A 10,417-nucleotide genomic window follows, 5' to 3' on the forward strand; every position below is an offset into this window, starting at 1 on the left:
TTTCAAGACTTTTTTTGTTGTATCTCTGTACTTCCCCATTTTTTATGTATTGGCTCTCCACCACTCTCCCAACCCCTGATCACCTGTTTCATCAACATTTTTTTTTTTCTTTTACCATCTCTGCACTCCCTTTCAGATCTCCCTTATTGATGGAAAGCTTTTTAAAAATTAATTCACAAAGGCTTTACTTCTCTCCTCTTTCTGCTCCTTCCTCAAGATTTACACCCACCAGAATATTTGCAGGAAATTGCAAGCTAATAATAGCTTTGCAGACAACCAGTGATGATGGTCAAATGTCTTTGAAATGGGTTCAGTTTTATTTGTCTTTCTCACTCTTTGGATTAGATTATCTCTTGACTTGTAGACGTCACCACCAAGTTTTTTAATCTCTTTGTTAAGCACTATAATTTCTCTACATGGAGCTCTGCTTGCAAGTTGTGCACTAATTTTAGCCTGGACCAGAGAGATGGAGCACAGTGGAGCATGGAGGGTTATCTCCACTATGTCCACAGTTGAACATGTAAAGAAGGTTTGGACTTTAGATCCTGGAGGACTCCATACGCTTCAAGGCATTTGGGACCCTATCCTCCCCAGCTCCTAATGGGCATCACACAGCACTGGGAAGCTAGGGTTACACACATTTTTTTTTCTCGTACCTCCACTAATCCAAACTGGTTCTGGAGGCTTCTGTGAATTATTACGGAATTGTCCAAAAGGTAACAAAAGAAAGGAAATTGGCATTGCTACTTAAACAGACACAGAAATTTACATTTTTTTCTTCTCTTATGCTTGCTTTAGGGAACCCTATAATTATAGTAAGATTAAGTTCATGGTAACATCCTGTAAAAATCCAGACCAGGCCCCCTGAATGCAGTGGAGTTAAAATGAGTGTAAGCAAGGATGGAATCTGGCCCTAATTTAGGCCACATCTGTTGGCACTGATGGAGCTGAGGAAACTTATTGTCATGTTATTTTCCTACCTTTGAGAATCTTTTGAACATAGACCAAAACAACCATTTTAAAATCTCAGGTCACAGGCAATGTTATCCATCCCCTCATGTGTTGCCGGTGAATTCCACCACAGCACAGGATGGCCTTGTACTCACTCAGCTAAATCATGATGGCTTGAGAAAATAGCTTCATGAAAAATAATAGCTAAAATTGTCATCTTGTAACCCTTTTAAAAGGTGATTCACTTTTCTATGATGAGTAATTCTGTGGACATACTTCTGACAGCTGTAAAATTAATCAGGAGTGACAATTTGTATGACCAGCCCAAGGAGTAGTATACCACAGTCTTCATCCAGGCAAAACTCCAAGAAGGTCATGCAGAGATTTGCCTGAGTGATGAATTTATTGCTTGATGGCTGTGAATCTAAAAAAAAAAAAAAAAAAAAAAAAAAAATACCTTTGAACCACATTTTGTATTGTGATCCTGAGCCTTAACTTGCTGATTTTTAAAACTTATATTCTTGCTGTTTTCCATCTGTTTTGACCCTTTCCAAAGTGAATGAGGGAGCAGCACTTTGATATAAAGCATAGAAGGGTATTCTGTACCACACGTAAGTAGCTTGCATGCCATGAAATAGAATATTTCTTTTTCTCTGACATCCAATATATCCTGGTGTTGATTTATGTATTTAACTTAGACAAATAATGTGTGTCTTTTCTGTCTTAAGAAGGGAAAAGACTACTGCTTATTGCTCCAGAATAGTTACCATCTAAGGAATTCAGAATCTGATTTTACAGGAAACACTGTTTGGAGAAAGTACTGATTTTGTGATGGAGAAAGAGATTCCACTGTTTTTAAGCCATGCTTTTACTTCTGAGTCAGAAGCTTCCCAGGTTTTGTGCAACACTGTTAGTGCTTTAAGGGACAAAAATACTCTTGAGCAGATGAATACCAAGTTTGTATAACTAACCCTCCTAGTGCAAATGTTAAAAACCAATTTCCCAGGAATTAAAGGTGAAGAAGGGGTAAGATTTTTTTTTCTGATTTACATGAGTATTTTTAACCTGGTTTACCTGAGTATTGCCTGCACAGCCTCAGAGTTCATTGCAAACTGAGAATGAATAATAATAATATTCATCCTTACCCTATAGCAGTACAAATATGGGCTAACTCCTGTGTTCAATATTCTCCCTAAGAAGTGATGCAAGAAAAAGTCAAACCAAACACAACAAAGTTGGTGTGCAGAATTTTAAATAAAATGAGACATATGGAGAGGAAATTATGCTATAATCATTTGATTACATATTTCAATCAGATTTCAGGGGCTCATAGCATATTCATAAAGAAGATGGATTTGTTAATCTAAAAATAGTGATACTAATGTAAATCTGGAGTTGATTCACTGGCATCAAGGTAGCTCTATTTATTCTGTAAAATCTTGCTGGTATTTTTCCCCTTGGCCCATTTTTAGCAGGTAATTATTAGTTTTGTAATCTGATCTCTTATGTAATAGACCATCCATAATAACAACATTCATCAGGAATGGATAAACAATTCTGCACAACAGGTGCAATTCAGCTTTCCCAATGGATTATTATTCATGTAGATGTTCTGAATCCCACTGAGGTTATCCAGAAACAGAATTGGAAGGCTTATGTTTTTCAAGATGTAACCCAGGAAACAAAATAGAGAAGGCAGAGTTATGAATCAGAATCATCCATGATACAGACTGAATGCAGGATGCAGATATTCAGTCCTAAACCTTCTCTACACGAGAGATTTCAGAAGTTTTTAGGGAGAAGAAGGTAAAGAAAAAAGACACCCATCATCTATGCACATGAAAAAAAACAACCACTATCTTGACACTCATAGCGCCGCTGACAGATAAAAATCTTGTAACTCCCTCTCTCACCTGGGAGCAGATAACAGCTGGGGTGGTTGGCACCACCTGAGAAGGAGGGCGATAAGCACACAGGGAGGTGCTGAGCTCCTTATCCTAAGGAGCTTGTGAAAAGGAGCAGGTGTGCTCGACTTCAGGGAGGGAGTGGGCATGGGAGATCTTCAGCAGGAACTAAAAGATTTACTAGCCTTTGTTTTCTTTTTGTGACTGGTCCCTGCAGGGCTCAGGCATGTGTAGCTGTTGTGTTGTGTTAGTCCTTTGCTGCTTGGGATTGCTGTCTGCAGGTAAGTGGCACCTCTCTGCAATCTCTTCTCTTTTGGTGCTCCTCTCTGCATCTCTTATCTTTCTGTCTCACTTGGGTGCTTTTGCTTCTTTTTGGGTGTTAACTCTGTTTTAGGACCTGTGTAGAGAAAGATTTTGAAGTGTGGTTTTTTTCTTTTTTTTTTTTTTGGTAATTTTTTCTTCCAGATCAGAGCCTGAAACCTCAGCTTGGAGACCCTCAGCTTGCAACAAATAATCCCACTCTTACCACAGTTTCTCTAGAGAAACCTTTCTGTATGTTTGATAGCTCACTGTATCCAAACAGATCTTATACCATCTACTTGTATGTAATGAAGGAATCAGGTGAGTATCCAGCATTACTTTTTCTCTGGAAAATAATTACTTCATGTGGCTGTTGCATGTGGTTTTTCAGGATCTGGTGGGAGTGAGTCTGAATGAGGGGAAAGAGAAAAATACACAGCTGAAAGCTATGTGCAGGTTGAATGCCTGGTCTAAGTTTATAATAAGACCTTAAAAAAAAAAAAAAGTGTATTATAAGCATAAAAAAATATATAAAAAATAAATTATGACTTCAATCAAAATGATTAAAGATAACAACAGTTAGCACTGGTGTTAGCTGATTCCTAGTAGGTGCAGAGCAGTATTATCAACTATAAATAGTCTGCCCAGATCTTGCTAACAAAGCCAAGTGGTCCGTTGTCTGATACCTTTGTCTAAACATGAATATCTTGTATGAAAGCCTGAACTCCCCCACGTAAATCTGCTGAAAAAAAGCTGTGTAACTGCTTTGCTGCTGTTTGCTTCATAGTTAAGGTTGCCAGCCCTTACAGGGACTTGTCTTTTTTTTGGGGGGGGAAGAGGAGGGGGGGAGGGAGAAATAAAATAAAAGTCATGCTAGGCTTGTGGTCAAAGATGCCTGGCCCATGGGTTCATTCATAAAATGAATTTCATAACTGCTTGGCAATGAAACACTGCTGGCAGTGCCCAAGAAGCTGCCCTCACTGATCCCTGCTGTTCTGGCAGACTGCTTTGCACACCAAATAGAGCTCCTCTGTAAGCTGACAGAGACAAATGATTTCCTTGTATCATACAACTGTCTGCAAAGGCTGTAAACAACCTCCTGTTCTGAGGGGCATGGAGAAGAGATCTTAGTGGGCAGTAGGGAGAAACTGGTCAAGAGCCAAAGCAGTCTAAAACTTCCACTGCTGAGTGTTGCTCTTTTAGGAAAAAAATAAAATAAAATTGAATGGAAGAGGCTTCCTTATTGCCTCAGACTAGTAGAAGACTTAGCCAGACTTAACAAGATACAGATGTGAGGGCACTGCCTTCTGAGATGCCTCCCATGAATGAAGCGTGCATTTTTGTACGTCTGAAGCAGATCATACAAGTGAATTGTATGGATATAAAAGGCTACGATGACTTGATACCAGTCTTACCTACAAATAGGCAACTGTATCTGATGTTTTTGTTTAAAAACTACGTCAGCTACCCTGTGTTCCATGGGTTTTGTGGCAAAAGCTTTCTGCACAGATGGTTGAATCTCTCTGCAAAGGGGGCTATAGAGAGAGAAATCTCTGCTGCTGCTTTTAAAACAAGCAGATGCAAACTTGTTACTTGGCAGATTGGAAGGAATTTTGTTTGGATTTTTCTCTGGTCTGCAGAAAAACACATTTGCTCACCCTTGAAGGCTTTTGGAGCAGAGAGAGGGAAAACTTAGGATGTTAAGAAAATTAAATCTTAAGTTCAGCTCTGCAAGTAAGGAAATGCATCAGCTTTCAAACAGCTGAGGGTCTAGCAAATTTCTGAATGACTAATGTAATCTTTAGGTCTTTTCTTGTTAGTTCACTATCAAACTTGATCTACCTAAAGAATTTAAAAACAAACAAAAACCTGAACTTGTTTAGAAAATAGTGTTTGCTTGCTCACCACAGCCAGGCTAAGAGATATGGAGATTGGGAGAGTGAGGAGGCCTAGTTATACGAAATTTTATAATTTGGGGAAGCCAGCCCCAGTACAGCATGTTTTCGCTAGTCTTCACTTATACATTATTGTCTTCTGAGCCCTGGCACCTCTCTGCTCAACTAGCTTGAGCACTGACCTTGAAGTTAGATTTTGAACCTGTGCTAGAAACACTTCGCTTTCAAAGCAGATTTAATTTTGCATTGGATCATAACTAAAAACTTCACATGACCAAGCAGTTGCTGCTCTAGGAGCACAGCAGAGTGCTTACAAACTTAAGAAGTTCCCAATATACTGCAGCTTTGGAAAAACTGGCCATCTTCCACTACTGACAGCACTGAACAGCTGGAGGGAGCTCCCAGAATAAACCAACTCACAGTTGCAGAACTTGGGAACATCTCTTGAGACTTGTGCCTTGGCTTTATATTAGGAAAAGTTTGAGTTCAAACTGAGCTTTCCAAACAATGTTGTAGAGCTGGGTGCGGATGTACGCTTTCCTTGATGCTGTGAAGACTTTCAGGCTTGGTGTTGTGCTGTCTGGAAACATGGGCATGTCTGGCTGGTCAGAAGTGTAGAGAATGCATCTGCTCCAGCATGCAGGGCTGTGAGTCTGCATACTGTGGTGTTCTGAGAGGTGCAGCTGCTATGCAACCAAAGGTCTCAGGGCTTCTGTTCCAGAGGATAGAGGAGTTGTGGTCCTATAGAAACTCAGGCTTGGTTATAGTGTTAAATCTGACATGGCAGGACTTACTGGAGGCATGTAGGCTGTGGTGGAAGGGCAGCCTTTGCCACCAAGCTCCATCAGATTCTTCTTGGGAAAGACGAATTTGGGGAGGGTGGCGAAGAGAGACCTTCTACATACATCCTTCATGGACTTGTCTGAGGGACAAGTGTAGAAAGCTTCAAAAACAAGAGGAAGGGGTAAGATCACTGCACAGACTGGCAGTAGATTTCTGGCTTCCTGCTTGAGCTTTTTCTGGATAGAAGAGCAAGCAGTCAAACACAGGATGAATGGAAAGGGCTGATCTAGTTCTAACAGTATTGTTAAAAACCACCTCTCCCACAGCAAGTGTGATGAGCTCCCTCGTGACTGATGACAGTAACAAACCCCTGGGCAGCACGTTCCAGCAAACAAGCGGGGGACATCTCGGACCTTACAATGCTGCCTTCTTCGATGTACCTGACTGTGCAGTGCCCCCCAGGCTTGCTGATGTAGGAGGCATGAACAAAGCTCCTGATGTCTTGAAGCAATATCTCTTCAGAGTTGGGGACGATGGGACTTGTCTGTATGACCCGAACTTCCTAGGGGTCTGTAACCCACCGCTTGCCCCAGACACTACATACAGGTATAATTCTTGTTTCTGAAATGGTGGTTGCTGCTCTGAGTACTCAATAGGAAGCAAAATTTACCCTGTTGTAGACCTTTGAAATAGTATGATGTGAATTACCTCTCTCTACCAGAACTTCTCTATTGCAGGGGCAGTTGTGAGGCTGGCTTAGCTTTGGTCCAGCACCCTGCAGATGGTGTTCTGTGGTGCTCTTGCTGGGGTGAGCTCTATCAGGTTAAATTAATGGATCAGTAGAAAAATTCACATGTGAACTGCTGGCTCTATACTGAAGCTGGAGCATCTGATCAGAAACTGCTGGAAGAAAAGGATTTGACTGGAAAATGATGTCAGAATGATTCACTGTGTATTGTGTTAGATGAGTCTGCCAAACCGCAGACACGGGCTTGGCCCTGCTTGCTTTGTTTTGATGGGGCTCTGGGGAGCCAGACCTCTAAGTGGCCTCCAGCTCTGTCCAGGAAGTCCATGATGTGACTGGAGACTTCACAGTGAGAGCCAGGTGGCTTGCAGGCTCATCTGACCCCTGCTGTCTGGGGAAGCTGGCCCTCAGGAGAGTCTGGGAGCCCTGACAGCTGTCACCTGTGACACTTGGTTTGCTGCTGCCTGCTCTTTAAAAGCTATATTAAAGGCAGCAGTCACATGAAGCTGTGGAGACTGAATATGCTTCTGAAACAAAATATTATGGGCAGGTTTTCAGAACTGTTTTGCTTCCTCTGTCTCCGTGGGACAATTCTGTAAACTCAAACTATTGCAGGATGGAAACTTAATTCCTTTGCCAAATCTGTTGTTAGCCTGTCTTTTCAATGCTTTCTCTAACAGGGAAAGTGCCAAAGGTTTCTATTGTTGGACAAAATCTTTGACTTCCATATGGAAATCAAAACCACTTGCTGTTCTAAATAATGAGGCCCTTCACAACAGGGAATAGCAAGCTGGGAAAAACTGTTTTTGGAAAGCTATCATCTGTCAAGGTTCACAAGAATGGAGCACAAGCTCTGCGTGACATAGCACAGAATACTTTTTCTATTATTAATTCTGTTTGTTCCCTATAAGGTCTCTGGAAAAAAGCTGGTTACCTTTGATTGTTTCTGCTGAATGCTTTTCCAAAAACTGGAGTCTGACTAGCTAATCTGGTAGCTTACAAAATGATAGAAAGGCAACTCAAACTTTGAAATACCTAATTTAATGCTTTTTTCCCCCCACAGGTTTAAATACGTGTTGGTGGATAACTCTGAAGGTATGATGAAAGATCAAACTCTTTGGTCTGATCCAATCAAAACCAGAAGAGGTAAGTCTGTGGCTCTGCTCAGGTCTTCTGAGCAGCCATACTTGCCTTAGGACAATGTTGTTCTTCTAGTGAGCAATGTCTAGTCTTTTCCTACAGTTTCAGCAATTTTGTCAGCTGTCCAGCACTGGAGTAGCAGACTTTAATATGGAATACTGATCTGCTTCTTTTGTATACTTCAGAACAGTTCTCTGATAAAGGTTGTATGCACAGTTTATGATTTGGTGCTTGCCATGGTATCTTGTGCTGAAGAAATTTCTAGGTAATGCAGGTACTTGCCACCCTGGCTAACCTGCTGAGCCAAGCTAATAACCTCTAAATGCTGACATTGTCTTAAAACTTTTTCCTACAAATCACTTAGTCATCCATTTTCCTCTCCAAAACAACTAGTTTTCCCTCATTTAGTAAGGGCACACATGGTGAAAAATAGTTCATAGCAGCATTCTTTCCATGATTTTTCTAGCCAAACTTCCCATGAAAATTGATACCTGGCCTGGTCGAAGGAGTGGAGGCATGATTGTCATCACATCAATTCTAAGTGTTTTGGTGTTCCTTCTGCTTACTGGCTTTCTTGCTTCTGTGTTTTTTGCTGTTATGTAAGTACTGCTACACCTTGCAACTTCTAGTCAGAGTACCTAACACATTAGTAATCAGACTTCTTGCCCCTAGTTCCAAGCTGCTGTTGCTAGCGATGTTTAAGGTGATGTACCAGAGGATGTCCTTTTAATTTTGGACCTGGTAACAGAGGAAAAAGGCTACTTCTGTCATAATCTTCCCTACCGAGGCTAAGATCGATGCCTCTCATAATTATCATGTAGACCGAAACTCACTGGCTGTCAGACTTCAGTAAGGACAGCTGGGGGGTGGGGGGGAAAGTAGAGCTGTACATACCTAAAGTTTATGTATTCTTTTACATATGACAGCTTTCCATTTATTAATGAGTTTGGAAACAGTCTTAAGGAGTTCAGGTCTTCATAGAGATCACATACTGTGCTAATTAGTGCCTGCTTAACTGTTTTACCTCTTCCACAGGAGAAAGAAGTTACCACTTTGAATTAATAACTGAGGTCTTCCTGATGCTGTATAACTGAATTAGTCTATGCATGTTCCTGACTTCTATGTCCCCTGCCTCAGGAAATTAAGGCAGCCTGGTTGATCCCTAAGCTGGGAGAATTAATCAAATCTCAGAAACTGGGTTTCAGGGATAATAAAAATCTAACTCTTTTACTTGAAAATAATGCAAGTACTCTGTATTCAATGTGGAAAGCAAATACTGCAGATTATCTTAAAAATAATAATAAAATCCATAGGCTTCTCTGATACTAAGTGATTTAAGTAGCAATTGGCCTCTGCAAAATGTTCTGACAGTAGGCTCCACTTAGTCTCTGCTGGAACTTAAAGCCTTTCACTTCCATATTAGGAGATCAGAAGATGCTTCTGAAGAGACAAAGGGCACATCTCCAACTGTTCAACAAAGTGAATCAAGACCACAGCTGAGCTCTGAGTGAAAAACCTGGTTCATGTCAAGCTGGAAACACAATTGAATTGTTACAGGTGTTAGACCTACAGGACTGTCTCCTACTGGACTCAACACTGGTCCACTGCTACAGTATGCAAACATGCAACTGCACATGAATAACACGGATGAAATAAGGACAATTTTAAAAAATAATAATGCAGTCTGTGATATCCTGTCTTTCCCTAATGAGATTGCATTTAGCTAACTGGCTTTTACAACACCCATCAGGTACGTGGTCTGAAGTAAGAAGATTAATGAGATCCTTCAACTTCAGTGGTGTGATGACAGGTTGTCTTGTACGTGTTCTCATGTTGAGTCTGCAGACTTCTGATGTGCTTCTCATGATCAGACTAACATGATGCAGCCATTTGTATCTCAACCTTTCTCTATAGTGACTGCTGTGAAACTAAAGAAAAACAGGCTGCTTTAGAAAAAGATGTTCTTAGATAAAAAGATATTCTTAGAGAAAACTAAGGATTAAAAGGTAGACAACAGGGTACAAAAGGTACCTGCTTCCTCAGGATTTTGGTGACCATTTGTCATAAGTCATCCATTCTTTTCTCTCTTTCCTTAAAAAGAAGCAACCAAGTTCCAATTGCCCTGTATGTAGCAGAATAATTTTCATCTCCAGTACTTAAATACCCTCAAACAGCTTTACAAGGTTAATAGCAAACAAAATTACTTCAATTAATGTGTGCTCTTTCAGAGCTCAGTATAATCTATTGATGGGCTAGTAACGGGGAGATACTGCTTCAGTGGAAAAAACATGAGTATATTCACTGCACTCAGGGTTGGCCTCATTCCTGACCTTTACCTTAGGCAGCAGCAAGCCAGAACTCCTCACATCTTAGTATCTGGGTTGGGGGGAGTTGGAGGGTCGTTTGAACTATTTCTCTGTTTCTTCATTTTATGATCAGTTGGAGAGTAGAAATAAAGTTTTGCATCGGATTTAAATTATGTGCTACTCTTTTTTTGTTCCCCCATTGGTGCCAGTTTCTTTACACACTGTTTTGTCTCTGTAAATGACTTATGATGATTCACCTTCAAAGCCCTCTTCAGGAGGTATAAGCAACTGTCCCACTGTAGCAAGTGTTTTCTGGTGATAAGCAGAGAGCTGTAAGTGGTTATTATTGATGTTCTTCTAAATTATCTTTAAATTAGTTGTCTCAGTTTATAA

The 10,417-nt window shown here is 40.6% G+C and overlaps 1 protein-coding gene across 1 annotated transcript; it reads left to right on the plus strand.

Moving 5' to 3' along the window:
• Positions 1 to 2,869: 2,869 nt before the first annotated feature.
• Positions 2,870 to 10,194, plus strand: UPK3A (uroplakin 3A). Its single transcript, XM_084506771.1, has 7 exons — positions 2,870 to 2,973; positions 3,073 to 3,136; positions 3,321 to 3,476; positions 6,160 to 6,439; positions 7,642 to 7,724; positions 8,185 to 8,317; positions 9,142 to 10,194. Exons 2-7 carry the CDS (start codon positions 3,082 to 3,084, stop codon positions 9,227 to 9,229), a joined length of 795 nt encoding a protein of 264 aa, XP_084362897.1. The 5' UTR covers positions 2,870 to 2,973; positions 3,073 to 3,081; the 3' UTR covers positions 9,230 to 10,194.
• The last annotated feature ends 223 nt before the right edge of the window (positions 10,195 to 10,417 follow it).

This window comes from Aythya ferina, assembly GCF_964211825.1.
Source record: "Aythya ferina genome assembly, chromosome: 1".
Taxonomy (NCBI): Eukaryota; Metazoa; Chordata; class Aves; order Anseriformes; family Anatidae; genus Aythya; species Aythya ferina.

Coding starts and splice junctions, on each gene's coding strand:
- UPK3A (XM_084506771.1), top strand. CDS start 3,082: ATGTGTAGCTGTTGTGTTGTGTTAGTCCTTTGCTGCTTGGGATTGCTG. Junction 3,477..6,159: donor GTATGTAATGAAGGAATCAG/GTGAGTATCCAG, acceptor CCTCTCCCACAG/CAAGTGTGATGAGCTCCCTC. Junction 6,440..7,641: donor GCCCCAGACACTACATACAG/GTATAATTCTTG, acceptor TTCCCCCCACAG/GTTTAAATACGTGTTGGTGG.